The sequence below is a fragment of the Heterocephalus glaber genome, unplaced genomic scaffold (assembly GCF_053883595.1).
Source record: "Heterocephalus glaber isolate CG9 unplaced genomic scaffold, H.glaber_assembly_v1.0 deba00001472, whole genome shotgun sequence".
NCBI lineage: Eukaryota > Metazoa > Chordata > Mammalia > Rodentia > Bathyergidae > Heterocephalus > Heterocephalus glaber.
The window spans coordinates 87,078,940-87,102,613 of NW_028258315.1; the positions used below are offsets into that span (position 1 = coordinate 87,078,940).

General features: G+C 39.1%; 2 protein-coding genes across 13 annotated transcripts in view; one reads left to right on the plus strand and one right to left on the minus strand.

Annotated features, from left to right (window-relative positions):
- Positions 1 to 11,433: 11,433 nt before the first annotated feature.
- On the minus strand, positions 11,434 to 17,389 carry Pde12 (phosphodiesterase 12). Its single transcript, XM_004864222.3, has 3 exons — positions 15,946 to 17,389; positions 14,742 to 14,820; positions 11,434 to 14,549 (listed from the first exon to the last, which is right to left on the minus strand). The coding sequence occupies exons 1-3, from the start codon at positions 17,251 to 17,253 to the stop codon at positions 14,107 to 14,109; spliced, it is 1,830 nt and encodes a 609-aa protein (XP_004864279.1). The 5' UTR covers positions 17,254 to 17,389; the 3' UTR covers positions 11,434 to 14,106.
- A 262-nt stretch (positions 17,390 to 17,651) lies between these two features.
- Dnah12 (dynein axonemal heavy chain 12) overlaps positions 17,652 to 23,674 on the plus strand; it is a 277,734-nt gene continuing 271,711 nt past the window's right edge. For 9 of the 12 annotated variants that reach the window (XM_087182321.1, XM_087182331.1, XM_087182327.1 and 6 more), the window contains exon 1: positions 17,652 to 17,957. The gene's annotated coding sequence lies outside the window, so the exon portion shown is untranslated. The remainder of the gene's footprint in view (positions 17,958 to 23,674) is intronic. The other 3 variants (XM_087182330.1, XM_087182325.1, XM_087182323.1) reach the window with 2 other exon arrangements.

Below are 23,674 nucleotides of genomic sequence, written 5' to 3' on the forward strand. Positions count from 1 at the left end.
ACTCTACTACGAAAATCACAAAGTCTGTAAGCCCTTTTTAGTTTCATGTTTTAGAACTTCAGCAGAAAAACTGCATGTGACTATTTTGCTAATAAGGCAGTAAAAGTATACCCCATTGATTAAGTTATTAAAGAGTTTGATAGTTTCATGTATATTCTAATGTTCTGTGTATTATAAATGTTGCTTTTCCAGGTTCTGAATGCCTTGTAGAAATTTAGATAAAATTATGGATTAAAAATTTATTTGTAAGCTGGGAGTGGTGGTGCATGCTTGTTATCGCAGCATGTGGGAGGCTGAGGCAGGAGGATTGCTGGGAATTCAAGGATAGTCTTGGCTACATAGTGAATTCAAGGCCAGTCTGAATTACGTAGCTAGTCTCTGTCTAAAAAAAATAAAAATTATTTCTAAGGCTGAGCATGTAGCTCAGTAGTAGAAGATTTACAAAAAGTATAGTTTTGAGTAAAAAACTACTGAAGAAAAGGGAATTGGAATTAAGTAGTTTGTCATTTTAAAAAATAGGCTATTAGGCTAAAATATGCATTAAGTAGTGTATGATGGTATTACAACTTTCCTAGCCCACTGGTTGAAGTCTTCCTTTTTTCCTAATATGAGAGGTCTCATTTGTTGTTACATAAAACTAATATAGTATGTACAGTTTTGTGGGCTATAAAATAGGAGATACAAAGCTTGAATCAAATCAGTGTTAGAATTATAGTTTCTAATTTTATAAAGCTAATCTAATAGTGGATTATGTTTTCATGAACTCTAGAGGTGGTAAGAATCCATACACTCTCATTTGAAAATGGGTGTATTGAAGAAAATAAAATTGCCTAGTTTTCCATAAGTGGATTAAAAAGAATTTCTGAAATTGCCTGTTTTTTAAAAAAAGCATTAATTGGGAAACATGACATGTTTTTACTTCTAGAAAGTTTTCTTCTGTCTTAGTATTTCTTTTTTTTTTTGGGAGTGGGGATCGAACTCGGGACCTTGCACTTGCGAGGCAGGCGGCAGAACCAGTGAGGTAAATCCTCAGCCTGTAGTATTTCTTTTAAAAATCACATTGAGTTGTTTTACTGTTTTTCAAATAGAAAGTAGCAAATGCTTTGGGAAAAAGAATACATTGTAAGATGACCCAATAATCCTTTCCCTATTTTAGGTAAACTTACAAAATCACCACCACTGTCCTAATTAATTGCAATGTGTAGGAATCTTATGAAATACTTAATACTGTCAAGACTGAATGCTTGTTATTCATGGAAATGTTAAACTCATTGTTGATCCTTCAATTAGACGTCTCAGTGACCTCTGTTATAGAGAACAGTTGATTATACTCCTGGATTAAAAAGTATTCTGTCAAATAATTATCAAATTTGTTTTTTTTGGGCGGGGGATTTAGCTGAGTGGTTCTGCCGCCTGCTTCGCAAGCGCAAGGACCCGAGTTCGATCCCTGGTACCGGAAAAAAAAAATGTTTAAAACAAAATTTTTTTTTCAAATATGTTAATAGAGAAACTGAAGAACAGTTGTATTCCTTAAAGTCTTACTAGCAGCATCACAGTTAAAATAGTACAAGTATCTGTTCCCTATCTGACTGCCCAGTAAGCTTTACATTTTTGGTCAGTATTTCCCTTTGTCCTTTTGTGTTGCTTATCAGCTGATTTTCCATGATGTAACAGCTTGATATTTTGTTGAAGATTTTAATTTTTATGAATTTTCCTTTATTGAAAATAAAACTTGGGCTGGGGAGTTAGCTTAGTGGTTCTGCTGCTTGCTTCTCAAGCACAAGGTCCTGAGTTCAGTCCCCAGTCCAAAGAAAAAAAGAAAAGAAAACTTAAATGTTACTTTATAATTTTTCAGAAAATCAGTATACAGTGGTGCCTTGGTTCATGAAAGCTTTTGTTTGCAAAATGTTTGTCAGAATTTTGTTTTTGTTTGCAAACTCTGTATCATGACAAACATGATTGTGGCCATCTTTCCCACACAAACACAAAATGTGACCATCTTTTCCAAGATCGTAGAACAAATGAAGTTCATGAACCGAGATGCCACTGTATTTAGAGATTTCCACTTTAGTATAAGTACAGAATTATCTCTCATACAGTAATTAATTTCAACTCACTTAAATGGGATCCGAGTTTCTTAAATCTGAGATTTCTGGGTTTTCTGTCATGGAGCTTTGAAAGTGACTTCTGACTTTTTAAGTTCAGCACTCGGGTGGCAGAGGCAGAGGAGGATCAGAGTTTGAGGCCAACCTGAGTTATATAGCAAAAACTTTGTCTTTAAAAAAATTCTTGGGCTGGGGATTTAGCTCAGTGTTTCTGGAGCCTGCCTTACAAGTGCAAGGACCCGAGTTTGATCCCCGGTACCAAAAAAAAAAAAAAAAATTTCTTGTAGTTCTGCTTCATGATTCAATACCATAAATACTAGTTGCCAAATTTGATAGACTATGAAAATTAGATTGAGTAGTAAGTATATTGTGTGAAGATCTGATATAGGGAAGCAGCTCTACAGTCTGATTATTTGGAAATGCATGTGTGTATTTATGATACTGGGGATTGAATCCCGGGCCTTCTTACTGAGCTACCTCCCCATATCCCCAACCCTCTTTTAAGCTTTGATTTTGAGACAGGTTCTCAGGTTGCTTGAACAAGGGATCCTCCTGCCACAGCCTCCCAGAAAGCTGGGATTACTGTTGGTTGCAACCGTGACCGGCTTAATTCTGAGAATATGATTGGGAATGACCTGCTGTCAGCAGACTTATTTTTAGGAAGACATTTAGAATGAAATACTATAGTTTTTTGGGAAGTGGGATATAGCACCATAGTTTGATGAACCTAGGGTCTCATATGTAGTAGGCAAACACACTACCACTGAACTACATCCCTCCCTCTAGGTTTATAAGCTTATCTCATTAAGAAAAATAAACAGCCTGGTGTGGTGGTGCATGTCTGTAATCCCAACACTCAGGAGGCTGAGGCAGGAGTATTGCTGCGAGTTCAAGGCCAGCCTGGGCTACATAGCAAGATCCTGTCTCAAAAAACCAAAACCAAAAACCATTTTACTTTAAAGACCAGATTAACAGATTGATTAGGGCCGGGGATTTAGCTCAGTGGTTTTGCCGCCTGCTGCGCAAGCGCAAGGACCCGAGTTTGATCCCCAGTACCAAGAAAAAAAAAAAAAAGGATTGATTAGGATTGGCTCTAAAATTGAGTTATTAAACTCCTTGATACATTTCTTCTAGTATATATGTTGTGACATTGTATTCAGGTGCCTAAATTACTACTACTTGAAGGTTGGCTGTTTTTGTTTCTTAGAAAATGTTTCTTTGTGACTTTTAGACAAATATACTTTTACAGTTTCCACAAACCAATATCCAGTGGCACCTTGGTTCAGGAATTTAATCCTTTCCACAATTCTGGTCACAAACCGAATTGGACAAGAACCGAATCAAATTTAATGGTTAGGTTCAATGTTGACCTTACAGGGAAATTTGATTCGGTTCTTGTCCAATTCATTTTGCCACCAGAATCTTGGAAAGAAAGAAGTTCATGAACTGAGGCACCACTGCAAAATGTTTGATTAGTTAAACTGTAAGAACAAAGATTGTGAGACATGAATAGCAAAAGCATATATGGACTCAGGGATAGAATAAAGTAGTTGTACTACCACAGTGAATGCCTTTTAGATAGTTTGTGTGTTAAAGGACAGTGGAGATGGTTGCCTCCTGAACTTGTCAGTGATTTCTACACTGTTATGATATGCTTTTGCTTTATTGAGCAAAAAAGTACTTGGAGTTGCAAGACTTAGCCTGTCTTCTGGTTTTTTTTTTTTTTTTTTGGTACCAGGGATTGAACTCAGGTCCTTGCACTTGCAAGGCAAGTGACGGAACCACTGAGCTAAATCCTCGGCCCCAGCCTGCCTTCTGTATGGAGAGAACTAGCTCTTAGGAACTGACCTGACTTTGGTTACATTGGTTCTTTTTTAGCTTGGATTGAGTGCCATTCAGACTAATAAGTAAGTACAGTAGTTTCCCCTCATCTGTGGTTTTGCTTTTCAAGGTTGCTGTATTTGATTTAGCAACATTTCAAAATTACTTAAGTGGAAAATTTCAGAAACAAATTTTTTTTTGTACCAGGGATCGAACTCAGGACCTTGCGCTTGCAAGGCAGGCACCGGAACCACTGAGCTAAATCCCCGGCTCTCAGAAACAAATTTTAAGTAACTTTTATTATAGTATGTTCTTATTTATTTATTTATTTATTTTTGGTACAGGGGATCAAACTCTGGTCCTTGTGTTTGCAGGGCAGGCAGCGGAACCACTGAGCTAAATCCCCAGCCCAGTATGTTCTTATTTTAATCTCTTACTATACTTTTTATTATGCTTTATCATAGATATGTGTAGGAAAAAACATTGCATAAGGTTTTGTACTATATGCAGTTTCAGCCATCCATGGAGGGTCTTGGAACATGTCCCCATCAGAGAAATGTACTGTAAATCAAAACCACAGTGAGATGCCACTTCACACCAGGATATCTGTCATTGGAAAGATTATAAAGTGGAAAAATTAGAATCCTCATATTGCAAGTGGGAATGTAAAATGGGTGCAACTCCTTTCACTTATACCCTGGTAGATCCTCAGAAAGTTAAATAGTCCCCAAGAGGCCATCATTTCCACTCCTATGTACATACACAAGAGAAATGAAAATGTATCCACTCAAAAAGTTGTAAACAAATTGTTTATAGCAGCATTACGCAGAGAAGTCAAAAAGTGGAAGCAATCTAAATGCTCATCAACTGATAAAATGTGGTATATTCACACAATGGAATAGTTATGAAAATGAGTAAAAAAAAATACTGATACATGGTACAGTATAAAAGCACCTGAAGATTTTGTGAAAGAAGCCAGTCAAAAAATTAATTACATGGGCTGGGGATTTAGCTCAGTGGTGCTGTGCCTGCCTCGCAAACACAAGGTCCTGTGTTCAATCCTGGGTACAAAAAAAAAAAAAAATTAACTATAATTAATTGATTTAGGGCTGGGGATTTAGCTCAGTGGTTTTACCACCTGCTGCACAAGCGAAAGGACCCGAATTCGATCCCCGGTACCAAAAAAAAAATTTAATTGATTTCATTTATATGAAATACCCACAGTAGAAATTCATAGAGACAAAGTAGGTAAGTAGTTGAAGGAGCTAGTGAGAATTTGGAGGACTGCTAATGAGTATGGGGTTTCTTTTGGGGGCCAGTCTGTCAATTAGTTTGACATGCAGTGAGAAAAACATTAATTTAGGATAGAAGATCAAAATCATCATGGGGTTACAGTATTTTGTTTAGATGAAGGAAAAGGACACAAGCCAAAATGCAGAAAGCCAGATTTTTCTAGGTAATGTAATAAAAGGTCAGGAGAGAAGTAATAAAATTACATTATTTACAATACAGTAAATCCTTGACTTAACGAATGAGTTCAGTTATGGGAGAACTTTCATAAGTCGGATTTGCTCTTAAGTCTGACAAAGTGAGACCTTTCTCACAAATGTACAATGTACATTGCTTTGTGCTTCCCAGCAGTCCCCTCCACATCACCTCTGTTTTTCCTCTTGTTTCGGGACATCCTGGGCTCTGACTGAGCACTGTACAGTAAGCCCTCAGCAGCACAGCTGTGATACTATCTGGCAGACACGTGCTAATTCCATGATTTGTTTGCATCTATGAATGTTCCTACTGCGAGGTCTGTTCGTATTTGTGAAAGTTCACAGCTTGAATGTTTGTAAGTCAGGGACTTATTAATGTATAGTTCTTAAAAGTTGTACTGCTAAAAAAAAAAAAAAGTTGTACTGCTTGAACAAATACCCTTTCTTGGTTTAAGATATCCAAGACAGCCCAGCATTTTTGAGGAAGCCATTTTGTTCCTAAGTAATTTTATCCCTGGATACTTTGTTTCTCCAAATTATTCCACAGGAGAACTAAAGAAGCTTTGTAAAGTACCTGTTATTCATCCAATATAAGAACCTCACCTAAATAAAGCCTGTCAAATTCTCTACTGACCCAAATTCAGTATAGAAATACGAACAGGCTAAACTAGCAAAAATGACTTAGGTTACTTCTGTATACTAAAGGAAATGTAGATCAGCAATATTAGGATGGCATCATGAAAGTGATTTTCTGGGCAAAATGGACTGTTTGTAAATGCTTTGACAGAATCAACACATGAAATGGGTTGATGAAATTAATGATTTAGTTTAGTTTTAGTAAAATTAAGGAAATTTAAAGTTATGAGTAAAAACATGGATTTTTTACAACTCAGTTTGTTGTCATAGACTGAATCAAGCTGAACTGATGTTTACCAAGTTAAGATTATCATTTATATGTAAATTCTAGCATCTGCCTTTGATGATTCAGTACACTCAGGATGGCTAACTAGCAGATTTTTTTTGACCTTATGCTTTACAGTGTCATTAGTTTAATGTTTTGTTTCTGTTTTTTTTTTTTAAAATTGAAAGCTTTTCTTAAACTTAGGGTTTTCAAAATGATTTTTTTTTTAAAGTCAGAGTGTGATTTTTTTTTTTCCTTAGGAGTGAGTATTTAGGCATTGTTGCCCGAGGAGGGGGAGGGGGAGGGGGAGGGAGAGAGAGAGGGAGAGAAAGAGAATTTTTTATCTTTTGGGGATTAAACCCCCAGTTGTGTTTTACCAATGAAATATACCTCAATCCCTTTTTCTTTTTGGTACTGGGGATTGAACTTGGGTCCTTTCGCTTGTGAGGCAGGCGCCGGAACCACTGAGCTAAATCCCCAGCCCCCTCTATCCCTTTTTCTTTTTTTGAGTCTTGTGAAGTTAGTAGGTGGGCCATGAACTTCCAATCCTCCTGCCTCTGCCTCATAAGTATCTAGGGTTACAGGTATATCCTGCACCCAGTGCTTTGGTATTTTTGTAACTTTAGTCTTCCCAAATCTCCCTCAAAGGAAACTCCCACTTGATAAAGCTTATAATTAGGAATTGCTCTAGATGGGTTGTCTGGAAAAATAGGTTGAGTAAATTGATAGGTCTCCCACCACCTCAGCAGCTATTATGTATAGTAGCTGCCCTCTTCCTATGGTGCCTTGCCCCCTCCCCTGTGTGACATCATGCCAAGATGGTTGCTCCCACCAAAGAACAAACCCTTCTTCCCAGCATGCCCCTGTTCCCACCTAGACAGTAACCTAATACTCGCTCACCTCCTACCACCTAGTGACATCACCGGCTCCTCCATTCCCTAGTCACTACCTCACTCAACCCCGCCTCAGCCCCTACAAACCCCACCCCAGTCTCTATAAAAGACTCTCCCTGCCCCAGCCATATTGCTTTTGTCTCTCCTTTGTTCAGAGACAGCCCGGCAGATCTATTCCCCTAATAAAGGCTTGTTGTGGCCTGGTCTGGTCTTGGTCTTCGGCCCTTTTACCTGACATAAATCACTGTGAATAATTAGTTCATGACTACAGCAAAGATAATCCAACTAAAGTTAAAAATGCATTGGTACCATTTAACATCCACTAGGATGCCTTTTAAAAACCACAAATAAATTGGTGACGGTATGAAGAAAATGGAACTCTTGTACATCACTGGGAGAATATAAAATAGTGTAGCCATTGTGGAAACCTGGCAGTGTCCCAAAAGGTTAAAGAGAATTACCATATGACCCAGCAATCTACCCTTAGGAATGTACCCAAAATAATGTAAAGTATATGTTCAAACAAACAACTTGTGCACAAATGTTCACAGCAGCTAAAAGATGAGAATCTGTAAGACCCAGGTGAGACTTAGCACAAGTAACGCCATCTTGTTACAGGCCCTCCAACTTGTCCCTGTGGGTTTCGGGTTCACTAAAGGACACAGAGTTTCTGGAATGTACTTGTTTATCTGTTAAGACACCCTGGAATGTACCATTGTTTCTGTGTAAAGAACATCCTGTTAGATAAGTAAAGAACATCTGCAAACTCCCCAAACCGTCCCCTAACCGCAAAAATTCCGCTTCTGTAGTTCTGCTTGCTAAGCTCCCCTGCACCCCCTATAAAACCTTCCAACCCCCTGAGCTCGGGGCCTCTCTGAGCTTGTTTGTTTGGAGGGTGCCGTCTGGCCAGACTAATAAAGGTCTGTTTTTTTTACTATCTCAATCTGTCCGGTGTGTTTCCTCCTGGGTGATCCTCACTGCAGTCAGCTCCTCGGAGCGTTTGGTAAGGCCCTCAGTCTTACAAATCCACATGCCCACTTAAATAAATAAAATGTATATCCATTTAATGGAATATTATTCAGCCAAAAAAACGATTAGTAATGATACATACTATAACAAGGATGAACCTTAAAAGCAAGCTAAATAAAGCCAGATACAAAAGGTTATATATGGATCCAATTTTATGAAATAACAAAAATAGATCCATAGGGAAGAAACAGTAGTGGTTATTAGGAGCTGAGGAGTGGTGGGAATGGGGACTGATTGTATAAATGGGTACAGACTTTCATTTTGAGGTCATGAAAATGTTTTGGAACTACATAGTTGGACAACATTGTGAATATACTAAATGTAATTGAATAGTGCACGATAAAATGGTTAACCATATGTGAATTTTATCTCAAAAAATGCTCTAGTATTATCTCAGAATGCAGTATTGTTATTCTGAAATTAGTGCTTTAAAAAAAAAATCACCCAAATTAATACACTTCTAATTACTCCCCCACCAGTACTGGGGATAGAACCAGGGCCTAGTGTAGTCCATGTTTAGGCAGGCACTCTAATGCTGAGCTAAATCCCTAGCCTTTTAAAAAATTTATTTCGGGGCCAGGGATTTAGCTCAGTGGTTCTGCCACCTGCCTCGAAAGTGCAAGGTCCTGAGTTCGATCCCCAGTACCAAAAAAACGAAATTATTTTGACAAGGTCTTGCTAAGTGTTGGGAGCAATGCTACCTAATTCTAGGGAAAAATCATTTGAGTAGGCCTAGTTCTGCCTACAGGCCAGCTATGACATTCCAGACATAATTTCATTTTGGCCTCGGGTCACAACTGAGAACTCAGTGATCCCCGGATGCTGTAATGCTCCAGGACAAGGCCACACCTCCGGGAGACGCCAGGGAGGAACCAAATCTTCATCTGCATAGTTCCTCATTGTTCTTAGATTTCCACTCCCCCCCTGTCTTTTGTTACACCTTGTTTATCCCAGTATGAAGTACTGAACTCTGCATTTCACTTGTTACATCTGTTTCCCCACGTACTGAATAAAAGGTGCTGCAAGCTAGGGGACTTTGTCTTTGCTGCCCTGAGCAGCACTGATCAGACCCAAAGCTCAGCTCCTTCTCAGTCTCATTTGTCTACCTTTCCTGTAATTCACCGTGTGCTGCCGTGGCTCACAGACTAGAACTTACTGCAGAGGTTCTGGTAACGTCCCCTTCCCCTGTTCCCTACAGCTAAATTGCCCAGGCTGGCCCAGCTTGCAATTCTCTTGCCTCAGGCTACAGAGTAGCTGAGATTAGATTTTTACCACCATACCTGTCAACACCTTCAGTATCAAAATTGACACATCCTTTTTCTGTAAAGTGGGACCATAAAACCTAATGCTTATTAGTCAAAGGTCTTAAAATTGTTTCCTCCTCCCAAATAAAGTCTAGGTAGTTTTTTTTTTTTTTTGAGACAGGGTCACTTTTTTTTTTTGTTCTTTTATTGGTACATTTTAGGTATACAATTCATTTACATTTATCATTGGGTGCTTGTACCTGTACATGATGTATCTTGGTTATTTTTTTCCCCATTACCTGGGTGCCCTTCAACCCCTCCACCCTTCCCTATTTACATAGATTTCATTTCCATTTTTTTTTTCTTTTCTCAATTTTTCCTTTCCCTCTTTTCCTTTCCCCTTCTCCTCCCTTCACTCCTTGTCTTTGGACCTTTTTTCCTATTTCAAATTATCAATTATTCATTTTAATCATTTTAACCCTTGTTTACACTATCAGTTTCTCACACCAGAGAAATTATTTGGTATTTACTCGTGTGTCCTATTTATTTCACTTAAGAGTGTGGCCTTGATATATACCCATTTAGCTATAAATGACTAGTTTCTCATTCTTTATGGCTGAGTAGTACTCCATTTTATAAAAAAACCACATCTTCTTTACCCAGTTTCCAGTTGATGGGCACTTAGGCTGCTTCCAAGCTTTAGCTATTACAAACTGTGCTGCTATGAACATGGGTGCACATATTTCACTGTGGTATGATTCTTTTCATTCTTTGGGGAAGATCCCCAGCAGGGGAATAGCTGGGTCAAATGGGACCTCTAGTCCTAGTTCTCTGAGGTATCTCCATACTGACTTCCACAGTGGTTACACCAGTCTGCACTCCCACTAACAATGGAGAAGGGTTCCTTTCTTCCCATAACCCTGCCAGCATTTATTTGTTGATTTCTTGATAGCAGCCATTCTTTCTGGGGTGAGGTGGAATCTCAATGTTGTTTTCACCTGCATCTCTGGAATGACAAGTGATGTTGGACATTTTCTCATATATTTGTCTGAGAAATGAGACAGGGTCACTTTGTAGTGCAGGCTGGCCTTGAACTCTTGGCAATCCTCCTGCATCAGCCTCCCAAGTGCTGGGATTACAGGCATGTGCCACCATGCCCAGCTCTAGGGAGTGTTTGGAGTGCCACTTTAAAATATTAAAGTTTTCAAAACATGTAAGTGTTTTTGAATTGTATTTAGAAAGTGTTGGTTATATTTGAAGTATTTTTCCTTAATGAACTGTCGTGTGGGTCATGTAATAAACTAACAGTGCAAACATCTCATTGCATATGGATTTTGGATTTGTCTCAATCAAATTAGTTTGTAGGAAATCTTTGTCTAGAGAATATAAGATCTACAAATGTCAGTTTCCACCAGGGAGATCTTCCCACAATTGTGTCTGACCTTTTCTCCTTTGTATTTAATGTTCCTCAGAGACCTATCTTTAGTATGAAACCAATACATTATGATTCGATTGTATTTTATTACTCTCAAAAACCATTCACCATTCAGTGAAACTGTTAGAAAGTTGAAATAACTGATCTTAGTACTCACAATTTTTATTTTCTTGAGACAGGGTCTCACTACGTAGTGCAGGCTGGCCTTGAGCTCACTACGTAGCCCAGGCTGGCCTCAAATTTTCAATGATCCTCCTGCCTCAGCTTCCCAAGTACTGGGATTACAGGTGTGCACCACTATGCCTGGCAGTACTCACAATTTTAAAAGCAACACACATTGTAGCCAGAAATGATTTGTCTGCTAATGAATTATGAACTATCAGTGTACTTGTCTGCTGTAGTGGCAACTACAAGAATTCATTTTAACAAAATAACATGTTCTAAATACTCTTAGTAAATATTTTTGAAATGTTAATTCCTATAGCAAGAACCTGTGACATAAAATGTGTTTTACCATAGAATGTTGTACTTCCCATGTTTATTAAAGGGATTAAAAATTCCAAATGTGAGAAAAATTAAGTCACAAAGATAGCTTTCAACATTTCTGAGCAACACGTTTTCCTAAGTCATGAGGATAAGGGAATTTTGGTATGCTATTAATGTAATTTTCTCAATGTTCCCTATCTTTGGACTCATCATTTTAAAATATTGGAGATTTTACTACAGTATATAGCACTTCAAAATAACATTCCATTATCCCACTATCCTGAAATATCTGGATCTAATCAAGAAATACCAAATTTAAGGACTTAGGTTGTTTTGTTATTTTTTTTTTGGTACTGGGAATCGAACTCTGGGACTTGTGCTTGCCAGGCAGACGCTGTGTCACTGAGCTACATTCTTGGCCCCCAAATTTAAGGACTTAACAACATGGAATGTTTTATAAGTGCTTAGAGTTTTTCTGACCAAAGTATAATCCAGCCAGCCATGATGTTAATACAGAAGCTGTATTATGCTTTTTTCATGGGCATGGGTAATCATAATCATGCTACAATTTTTTACTTTAACTCAAAAGTTTTTGCTGAGAAACTTAGGGATTTCTTCTCAAGTTACTATATGGGTCTGTCAACATATTTGAAAGCAGACCAAACACAAATCTTAAAAAGGAAGGAGGGCTGGGATTTAGCTCAGTGGTACCCATGCCTGCCTCACAAGTACAAGGTCCTGAGATCAATCCCTGGTACAAACAAAAAAAAAAACAAAAAAAAAGAGAAGGAAGCCAGGTGTGGTAGTGCCTACTTGTAATCCCAGAACTCGGGAGGCTGAGGCAGGGGATCACCACAATTTCAGGGGCAGCCTGGGCTACACAGAGTTCAAGACCAGCCTAAACTGCACAGCAAGACCCTAACTCAAAAAAATAAAAATAAAAAAAATAAAAATAAAAGAAGGAAAAAAGTATATAGTATATTGTAAAAAGAATCAGATTCTGGTTTTAATTTATTTGCATATTTATAAACTGCTGTTGAAATGCTCTCAAAAATGGTACTTACAAAGGCACAATTTGGTAGCATCAATTTATTCATTTATAGTCTTTTCTAAATAAGATCCCAAGAAAATGGCTCTTTACTCTTTTCCTTCAAGTACTTTACTTCAAGGTTCAATATGAAGTGCTGGTAAAACCTCATTCTCAAGCTTACTAAACTAAGAGTTTAACAATACATTTGACAGCAGGATGTGAAAGTACAGACTACATTAACAAGAGAACAATTTCTTATGATATTAGCTTCAGAGATTAAAGAATTTGAAACATGGGCTTTCAAGACTCAGAGCTTTTCTTGAGGTGAGTAGGTTTTTAACACTTGAGCTAGAGATTAAATGCAGAATGTGAGATAACATTACAGTTATCCTAAACATCAAAAGCAACAGCTAAAAGATTAAAAGTAAAGTATAGTGGGCCAGGGATTTAGCTCAGTGGTTTTGCTGCTTGCTGCACAAGTGCAAGGACCCGAGTTCGATCCCCGGTACCAAAAAAAGAAAAAAGTAAGGTATAGTGATGAATGAGTTAGTAAAGCTTGGTTACTCCTATGGACACTAATTAGTCCACCTCCTTCTTTCTAGTTTTCAAGAGTTTGGCTTCATATTTAAATTTTCTTTTACAACGAATTATATATACAGTGTTGTTCTGTAACTGAATTATAATGCTTATCTATAAAAAGAACAGTTTTTATTTCAGATATGCTGAATAACCCTACTTTTTTCCTATTTATAAAAACAAAATTTTGAAAATTCTTGTAACATATAAATGCTCAATGCTTCATCCGAAGTTTTCCAGCCTGTATTGGTAGACAGTTTCTCATAAAATAATGTATTGTGCTGTATCCTCTAATATCATGGTCAGATACCCTGTTGATTTATGAACATTTTTCATGGGCAAGAATAAAGATGATGAATATGTCACTGCTCACTTTGAATATTTAACTGTGCTTACATCCTAAAAATTGAGCTTCAGTATGAGTGAGAATTATATTGATGCATTACATGTACTAAATACTAAAGAATGCAAATACCTTGTTAGCTGAAAAATGAAGGAAAAGCAGTAAAAGTTGGTGATGGTATGTTTTAATCTTTTGTTAAAGCTCTGAAGTTGTAATAAATTGCTAGCCAAATTGAGGTAGAGGCAGACCCTGAAGTTATTCCTTCCTTGTGTCAGAACTTAAGTCTCCCACCTTAACTTGCGTGCAATTCCTTTCCCCTAATTATAGAAACATGATTCAATTTGAAATGTGTTATGAAAGATCATTCAAAGGGTATTTTAAAAATTCTTAATTACCAGCTTAAAAAATCACTTCTAAAAATGTACACAGTTCAGTTTTCTTCTTGCCAGTCATAAATATATTTTTCTTCCAAGTTTATGGAAAAAAGGTAGAGAAACTATACAATGCAAACATGAATAGTCTTGTGACAAAGACATCTGGAACATTACTAAGGAATGAACATAAGGTTTTTGTTTGTTTTTTTGTTTCTGGTACCGGAGATCGAACTTGGGACCTTGTGTCCGGAACCACTGAGCTAAATCCCTGGCCTACTGAACATAAGGTTTTATATTAGTGGCTAGAGGTCCTCTTTGGGGGTTAAATTTCCTACAAAGTAACTAATTTCCCTTTCAGACCTTAAATAAATGCCAGTAAGCACATCTATTTCCATTTTAAATCACATACAAGAGCTATGTGATCAGATGGATGGGAAACACTAGGTAAGGCCTGATGGGTGGTAACTTCTTCATGACTAGGTAATGGAATCACCTGTTCAACCTCTAAAGCATTTAAGTCAATGAAAATGTAATCTAGACACCCATGAAAGCCACCTACATAATTTGTGTAAGCAGGTTCACCACAAGCACTTCTCAATTTGAAGAAATGCTTGAGAGACATGTTGCATCTTTCCTCTTCCCCATTGGAAGCCCAATCTTCATGATCCTCTGGAATGTTGCCACTGATGACAAACTCATACATTCCTGTTGATGGCGTACTATTGAAGTCCCCACAAAATATAACGGGAATGTCAGGATACAGATCACATGAGACATGTTTAATGTGAGCCAAGGCTACTGCCATCTGAATGAGACGAATGTAACCACCTAGGAATATAAAAAAACATTAATATAAGTACTTTTAAAAGTTGTCCGTAAGTAAAAAAAGAAAAAAAAAAACCCAACTTCACAAACTATAGTATCTAATGAGTGACATTCAAGATATTGTATGTACTGTGTGCATTTTAACAAACTTGTCACTGTTTAAGTCACTGTGAAGACAAATACAGTAAAACCTACCTTTGGGATGCCAGTAGAGATGCGTATTAGCAACACATATCTTTTTAGAAGAGTCCTTTGTAGACTGAAGAACTGAAACCTAAAATAAAGTGCCAAGAGTTCAGTTGGTGCCAGCCAATTTCCTGAATGTTTTTACCTAATATGATGAAGTGACATTTTATTCCATTTCCTTCCCTTAATGAAGACAGCAATTATGAAATCTGATGTTTTGGGATATATGTGACTAAGATCCATTGTAACATTTTAATAACTGTCCAACATATAAAGCGCCTATAAAAATACCTTTCAGATGTCAAAGTTAAGGTTGGAGACAGTGTTTTCAAATCTGTAAGCACAGGCTTTGGAATCAGGCAGACTTATATTTGAATAATTCTCATTTATAGCAGAGAGACACGCTTCTAAGCCAGTTTCATAATGACAAAGAGACCATCTCCCCTCATGGAGGGCTGTTGTGTGCATTCAATTATATGAATTTACACAGAGGTGCACAAAACACAAAAAGATGGCAGCTACTCTTTAAATTGTTTTTGGTTTTTTTGAGTCTCGCTATGTAATCCAAGCTAGCTTTGAACTCACTATGTAGTCTAGGCTGGCCTTGAACTCGAGGAAAGCCTCTTCCCTCAGCCTCCAGAGTGCTGGGATTAAAGGCAGGTCCTTTAATAAACAGATTACTGTAAAGACCAACATGGTTATATAGGAAAGTAATTCGTATTTCTTGCTACTGGCAGCTTGACCCACCAGTGAGCAGTCACGAATGTATCACCGGTGGGTCAAGCTGGAAGGAACAGGTTAAGAGAGCCAGTGATACAAAATACTAGCTAATAGCTACGAAGTACCTCATAAAACACAACAGGCACTTAAACCTTAGGAACTTTAAATTGTGTCAGTGACTGACAAATATAGAAAAAATTAGCCACCACTATTATTCTTGTATTTAGCATGTGTCTCCCTAGATTGTAAGCACTTTAAGAAAGTTCTTGTTTGTCGTGTTGACAGTAACCTGCAGTGTGGCAGGCACAATATAGGCGCTAAATAAATGTGTTGAATTAATGAATGAAAACTGAACTTTGTACCGAGGATACAAGAATAAACATAAGTTTCAATAAAACCTGGATAGTTTCATTTCACTATCATCCCTCCACCCTGCCCTTTCAGGTCCCTAAAGATGCCTGAGTTTATGAAGAGTCAGGCGGAGCTACTTCACCTGCAAGACAGAAGATCTCTGGAGCACCTTCTCCTGCGCCAATGGGTACAAAACCAGCTTCTCTAGCAGTTCTTTGTGAAGTGGGTCGGTCTCCAAGGCTTCCTGAAAAGAAATGTCATGCCGGCCAAGGAGGCTCAACTTTGACTTCCGGTAAAAAGTGGCCAGACCTTCCTGCTGCTTGATTCGAAACACGCCCTCTAGCCCAAAGGCCTCCAGAGCAGGTACCAAGCTGTCTGAAAACACTGCGCGGTCAACCTCCTGCAAACAGATGAGGTCTGCATTGTAGCCCGTGAGTTCCTTCTGGATAAGGTTCTGGCGATAGTCGACCTCCAGGGCGTAGGGGGCACAGTATGGGTACAGCACAGTTCTGGAGAACTCAGTCTGGGCGTACGTGTCTGCCAGGATGTTGTAGGAGACCGTGCGGATGAGAGAGTCCTCTGTCACCTTCTTGGTGTAGAGATGCCGGTGGTCAAAAGTGCACGTGCCAGGCCCCGCCTCCACCTGGCACACGCTTTCCAACTCCTGGCTCGGCCCGAAGCGCTGGCCATTGCCTGGTGTGCAGTGAAGCTTGAGCCGTAGCCCGATGTCAGCGTTGGATGGGGTGTAGACGCGCTCCTGCACACCAGTCTCCGTCCAAGTGGCAGACGGCGAAGAGGGAGACAATGAAGAGGGGCCACCGCCCTCAAGCTCCGCCGCTACGGGCCTGGCTTCTTTGTACCAGCGGAAGAGACAGCCCGCTGGATCCCCAAATTCGAGGCTGAGTTTGGGGCACACCGGGAAGCCCGCCATGATGTAGCGCGGCAATTGCAGCTCGGTGAAGGCGGGCGGGTTGCGCTCCACCTTGTACTTGACATCGCCGATCTGAAGCACCGCGCCATCCTGCCAGGCATCCACATTGAGTACATCCTCAGCCACTGCCTCCTCCCGGTAATACAGCTTCACCACCGGGTCAGAGGCCGCAGCCGGCTCAGGTCCAGGCACTGAAGAGTCCGCGTCGCAGCTCGCGTTCGGCCGGTTCTTCCTGCTCTTTTTGGCCGCGGCCGCCTTTGCGTGGCCCTTGAGAGCGTTGGTCGCGATCCGGCTCAGGACCCGACCCAGCGGCTCGCTTTGATCCCGCTGCATGTTCTTGTGGCTGCCGTCTGCCAGCGCAAACGACAGGCTCAGCTTGGGCTCGGAGGGCACACAGCGCACTACGGCTCGCTCCATCGCGCCCGCCGCCCTTTCAGTCGCCGCCTCGGCCGGGCTGCACTGTTCCACCGCGGTCCGGACCCCTCGAAGCGCGGCGCGGACGCCTGAGAACCTCCACATGAACCTGGCGGCAGAGCAGCTGATAAGACCAGCGGCCAAGGAGCGGGCCAGTGTCAAGTTGACGCACGGAAGCTACAGCCGCCGGCTCCGGGAGCTATTCAGACCCTGCAACTTCCTTTCGAAGAGGAAAGGGTGCGCGATGCTCCCGCTGTGCACTTTCGCCAGCCCTCCTGCCTGCTCCTTCTTTCTACGGCCATGCCTGTCTCTAATTTCTAGCAGCTTAATTTTCACATTTAACTTGTGATAGAATGAAGAAAGAGTGAAGGAAATATAGGAGTGGCAGATGGAAATGCCAAGCCCCATAGTTTTGTTGAAAGTGCAGACTAAGGGAGAGGGAAGGCGCACCAAACCGGAAGTAGTTGGGCGGCACCACGTGCTCCGCTTGCCGGAAGTGGCGTTTGGTCGCTCTTGCCTCAACTGCCCGCCTTCTCCTGTCGCCGCCGGGGCGGGCTCCGCGAAGGCCTCTGGGAGCAGCGTTCGGATTGCAAACTTTATTTGGGGCGTGGAAAGCGTTGCTCATTTCCTCTGCGCAGTATTGCTGGCTCTGCTCTCCCTTTTCTGAGGTGTGGTGGTTAAATAACTCAGCCGGGCCTGCGCCTGTGCGCCGAGCTGAGCCCTGGTGGTAGTTAAATAACTTCCATTTACTAAGCGCCAGCTGTGCGAAAAACGCTACACAGTACCTTAAGCCTCACAGTTCTTGTGAGGTAGGTCTCTGTCCGTCGCTTACAGAGGGAGATTAAGTCACAAACCCGCTCAAAGCCACAGTTTAGTAGTGACAGAAACGTGTAGTACTAACAACCCGAGGAAAGCTGGCGTTTTGTTGGGGCTTTGTTGTTGTTGTTGTTTTTTGGTACCGGGGATCGAACTCGGGTCATTAAGCTGTTTTTTTTAAGTACTGGGAATCGAACTCAGGATCTTGCGCTTGCCAGGCAGGCGCGGCGCCACTGAGCTACATCCCTGGCAATTTGTTTTTAATCAGTAAAGAGGAAAACCTTTTTATTTAGAATTGCACATTTAGCAAATAAAAGTATAGGACATCCAGTTAAATTTCAATTAAGGAGTAACGATGAATGTCTTCTACATAAAAAACAGTTCTTTTGTTTGTCTGAAATTCAATTTTTAAAAAATTAGTGCATATTAATGATATGAATGAGATTTTGGTGTATTGGTACATGCATATATTTTTTTGGTCCCCATTGCCCTTCTCTACCTTGCCTTCCCTGCCCTTGATCTTCCCCAACTTTTAAAGTCTACCTTTTAGTTTCCTGTCATCTTAAATATAGATTTAGTTTAGTATGATGGTCTCCAGCTCATCCATTTTTACGCAAATGATATGATTTCCTCCTTTTTATGGCTGAATAATACTGCACATTGTCTTTAGTAATTAACACATTGTCTTTACCTGTTTATCAGCCGATGGGCATTTAATCTGTTTCCATAGTTTAGCTATTGTGAATTATGCTGCTATAAACATGGTGCATATATCACTACAGTATTCTTTTATTCTTTTTTTTTTTATTCTTTTATTGTCTTTTATTCTTTCAGTAATTTACTGGGGGTAGTATTGCTCAATCAAGTGGCCTGTCTTTATATTTTTTTTTTTTTTGGTACCGGGGATTGAACTCGGGTCCTTGTGCTTGCGAGGGAGGCGGCAGAACCACTGAGCTAAATCCCCGGCCCCTATCTTTAGATTTTTGAGGAATGATGTAACTGATTTCCATAGTGATTATACTAGTTTACATTCCCACCAACAGCAGGAGGGTTCCTCCCACCCCTCACCCTGAGTTTCAAAGTTTCCTATCTTATATATAGGTCTTAAATCAATTTTGATTTGATTTCAGTACAGGGGGATTAGGAAGAAATAAGGATCTAGTTTCAATCTGTATATGGATGGATATCCTGTTTTTTCAGCACTATTTGTTAGAGGCTGTCTTTTCTCCAGTGTATGTTTTTCTCCCTCTTGTCAGAAATCAGATGGCTATATGTGCTTGGATTTGTTTCTGTGCCTTCTGTTCCATTGATCTAGATTTCTGTTTTTGTGCCAGTGCCATAGTGTTTTTTGGATTTATTAAGTTTATTGGTACATTTTAGGTATATAATATGATGACACTGATCACTGGGAATTTGTACCTGTACATGATATATATCCCCCTCCCTTCAACCCCTCCACACCTCCCTATTTACAAACAGTTTCCATTTTTTCCTTTTCTCATATTTTTTCCTTTCCCTTCTTTCCTTTCCCCTACTTCCCTCCCTTCCCTTCCCTTCCCCTTTGGACCTTTTCTTCCTATTTCACATTGTCTATTATACATTTTGGTATTCATTTACACTTTGAGTTTCTCACACCAGAGAAACTGTTTGGTATTTACACGTGTGTCCTGTTTATTTCACTTAAGAGTATGAGTGCCATAGTGTTTTTGTTACAAGGGCTTTGTAATATAATTTCAAATCTGGCATTGTGATGCCTCTGGGATTGCTTTTTTGTGCTCGGGACTGCTTTGGCTATTCTGGGCTTTTTGTGCTTTCATATGATTTTTAAGATTATTTTTTCTAGTTCTTTGAAAAATGTTAACATCTTAATGGGGAACAATTTGAATTTGTAGATTGTTTTTGGTAATATGGCCATTTTAACAGTGTTCCATGAACAAGGAAGATCTTTCCATTTTCTAATGTCTTGTTCAATTTCTTCAGTGTTCTATAATTTTCAATGTAGAGGTCTTCACTGTCTTGATTAGGTTATTCCTAGAAATCTCATTTTTAAAAAAAAGAGTGTAAATGGAATTGTTTTCCTGATTTCTTTCTCAGTGGGTTCAGTACTGATGTATAGTATACTGATGTATAGTACTGATGTATATCTATTGATTTTTGTGTCCTGTAAAATTCAAATTTAACTGGGTCTCTTGCATTTTATTTCTATTTCTTTTAAAGTCCTTAAGGCATAAATAATCTTGGTTTGTTTGCAGACCAGAAAGAAGTCCAATGTGACTAGAATACTGAGTCCAGGGAAAAGTAACAGGCAAGAAAAAGTAATCTACATTGAGAAGTACATACTAACTTATAGTGGGAAGCTCTGCATTTTTTTTCTGTGGAAAAGGGAAGGCGCTAGAGTTGTTTTGCTTGCCATTATGCAAAAGTAACTTTAGCTTTCATTTTCCTCAAAGGGAAAAACTGAAAATGTTTAGTTTTATTCCGGGAAAAAGTTTTCAATATTCTGATTTTCATTGTTCACTATAATTTTCGTTCAAAGTTTCTGTAAAGCCTTAATAGCTCAGAAGAGGTTGAGGATGTAGCTCCTTGGCAGAGATTTGCCTAGCCTGCAAGAGCCCCTGCATTCAATCCCCACCACTGGGAAAGAAAAGAAAAATAAAAGCAGAGAAAGAGGGGCGGGGGATTTAGCTCAGTGGTTCGGCTGCCTGCCTTGCAAGTACAAGGTCCCAAGTTTGATCCCTGGTAACAAATAAAAAAAAAAAAAGAGGAGAAAGAAAAAATCAAAACACACATACAGGCCCATGAAGGCCTTTTATAATTTGAAATTACTTTCTGTTGTTTTTTTCTACTACTTTTAAAGAACTAATATATAATTCACATAGCCATAAAATTCACTGTTTTAAAATGTACACTTGAGTGGCTGTTAGTGTTAATATACAAAATTGTACAACCATCATGCAATCTAATTACAGAACATTTTTATCATAACCAAAAGAAATACCATGGCCTCTAGCAGTCAGTCTCCATTCCCCACCATCAGTCAATCTCAATTAAGGTATTTAATGAAAAAGAAAGGCCGGGGATTTAGCTCAGTGGTTTCGCTGCCTGCTGCACAAGGGCAAGGACACGAGTTCGATCCCTGGTACCAAAGAAAAAAAAATTTATTAGAACATATGATCTTGGGTTTGGTAACCAGTACAACAAAACAAAAAAAAGAAAAAGAATGAAGTCAAGTGTGGTCTGAGATGCTGAGGCAGGAGGATTATGAGTTCAAGCCCAGCCTGGGCAAATTTAGTGAGACTCATTCTCAGAAAATACATATAGAAAAAAAAATGGGACTGTGGCTCAGTGTGAAGGACCTTGGTCCAACCCCAGGTGGGGGTGGGGTGGAGAGGGAACGAACAAATTTCCTTCAGGCAAGCAGATCTAAGTTAATCCTATGACAGGTGTTTTTGTTTGCTTATTTGTGGTACTGGAGATTAAACCCAGGACCTCACACTGAGCTACCATCCTAACCCTTTTAAATTTTTGTTTATTTTTTAAAAATTTTGAGATAGGGTCTTACTAAATTGCCCTGGCTTCACTTGAATTTGCAGTCCTCCTACCTCAGCCTTCCTAAGTGCTGAGATTACAGGCGTGCATCACCACATCTGGCCTCTGTGACAAGTCTTAGTCCGGGTTTTGAGACATGTCATAAAATATCACACTTCTTTTTGTTTTTGTTTTTCTTTTTTTTTTGGTACTGGGGATTGAACTCAGGACCTTGTGCTTGCAAGGCATGCGGCGGCACCACTGAGTTAAATCCCCGGCCCTGTTTCTTCTTTTTTTGATACTTCAATTTGTTTGAAAGAGTAAAACATACCCATAGATCCTCCTGTCTCAGCCTCCCAGAGTGCTAGGCATACACCATCACACCTGGTTCTTTTAACTGTCTTTTTGTTGTTTTTGTTTTTTGAGACAAGGTCTTGCTATATGGTCCAGGCTGATCTTGAACTCACTGTGTAGCTTAGGCTGGCCTCGAACTTGTGGCAATCCTCCTGCCTCATCCTCCTGAGTGCTGGGATCATTCACACCCACTCTTTTTTTTTGGTACTGGGGATTGAACTCGGGTCCTTGCGCTTGTGGGCCAGGTGGCAGAACCACTGAGCTAAATCCCTGGCCCTAAATGTTGTGTTTGAAGCAATATTTCTATAGCCTTGTAAATTATATAAATTATAATTATGTAATGAAAATTTAAGATTAGAAGACTGAGACAATAATGTTTTCCCTGATACCAAAGGAAGAATGGCTAATAATTTTTAGTAATAATGATGTTATTGTTTTAAGTTATTATTTTTAATAAGTTTATTCAGCCATTCTCTGTCCATGTCAGAAAACATAGGCTGACTTATCAGTTATTCTCGTCACATCTCCTCATGTCATTGTACCTGTATATATGTCTGCAAAGATCTGTGTGCAGAGACTATCTTCTTTTGATTAACTTTACTTTGGTTAATGACTTTGGCAGTTAATCACACAGATAGTTAATTTTTTTTCCATTAAGTTTATTGATACATTTTAGATATAGTTACATTCATCATTGGGATCTCGTGCCTTTACATGAGTATCTTGGTTCTTATTTTTTTCCCCTTCCCTTGCCCTCCCTTCACCCCCTCCACCCTTCTCTATTTGCAAAGACTTTGTTTCCATTTTTTTCCTTTCTTCATATTTTTTCTTTTCCCTTCTTTCCTTTCCCCAGCTCCTCCCACTTCCCCTACTCCTTTAGACCTTTTCTTCCTATTACACAATATCAATTATACATTTTAAAAATTACAATATCAACAGATAGTTAATTTTAAAAATAAATTTATTTTATCCCATTTCCTCCCTCAAGCCCCTCCTCTCCCTATGTACAAAAGCTTTGTTTCCATTTTTTCTTTGTATTTTCACTTTTTTCCTTGTCCCTTCCTTCCTTTCTCCCTTCTCCCTGTTCCCCTTCCGATTTGAACACTTTCTTTCATTTCCCAACATCCATTATACATCTCAGTCCTTATTTCCGCTTTTGGTTTTTCACACCAGAGAAACAATGCTGTATTTAAAAATATGTGTCCGATTTATTTCACTTAGGAGTATGGTCTCAAGGTCCATCCATTTAGCTATAAATTCACACAGATAATTTACATATATATATATATATATATATATATATTTTTTTTTTTTTAACCCAAAGTCAACATGATGTTGCAGTGATAGCATTCAGAAGTTTTGAGTAGTATCTGGTGATATCACTTCAGGGTAGTTCTCCATATATTCCAAACTCAATCATTTCCATTTACCTTAAGGGATCCACTTTTCTATTTCTTTGTATTTACTTACTGTATCAATTTTGTTACAAATTGCTACATAGTGTATATACTATACAGGTGTTTAATATAGTAATTGTTATTTAATATAATACCAATAAAAATTAATTTGAAGAAAAATTCACTTGATCTTAGCCAAAAGGCCGAGAAGCAAAGAAAGTTTTGTTTTTTTGGTTTTTTGGTTTTTTTTTTTGGTACTGGGAATTGAACTCGGGTCCTTAGCTTTCAAGGCAGGTGGTAGAACCACTGAGCTAAATCCCTGGCCCTAATTTGAAGAAAAATTCAAAGAACTTATGTAAAATATACCCAAGTTTAAGTCCTTAAAGAGCTCTTAAGCATATGGATTCATTTCTTTTCCCTGAATACCCATT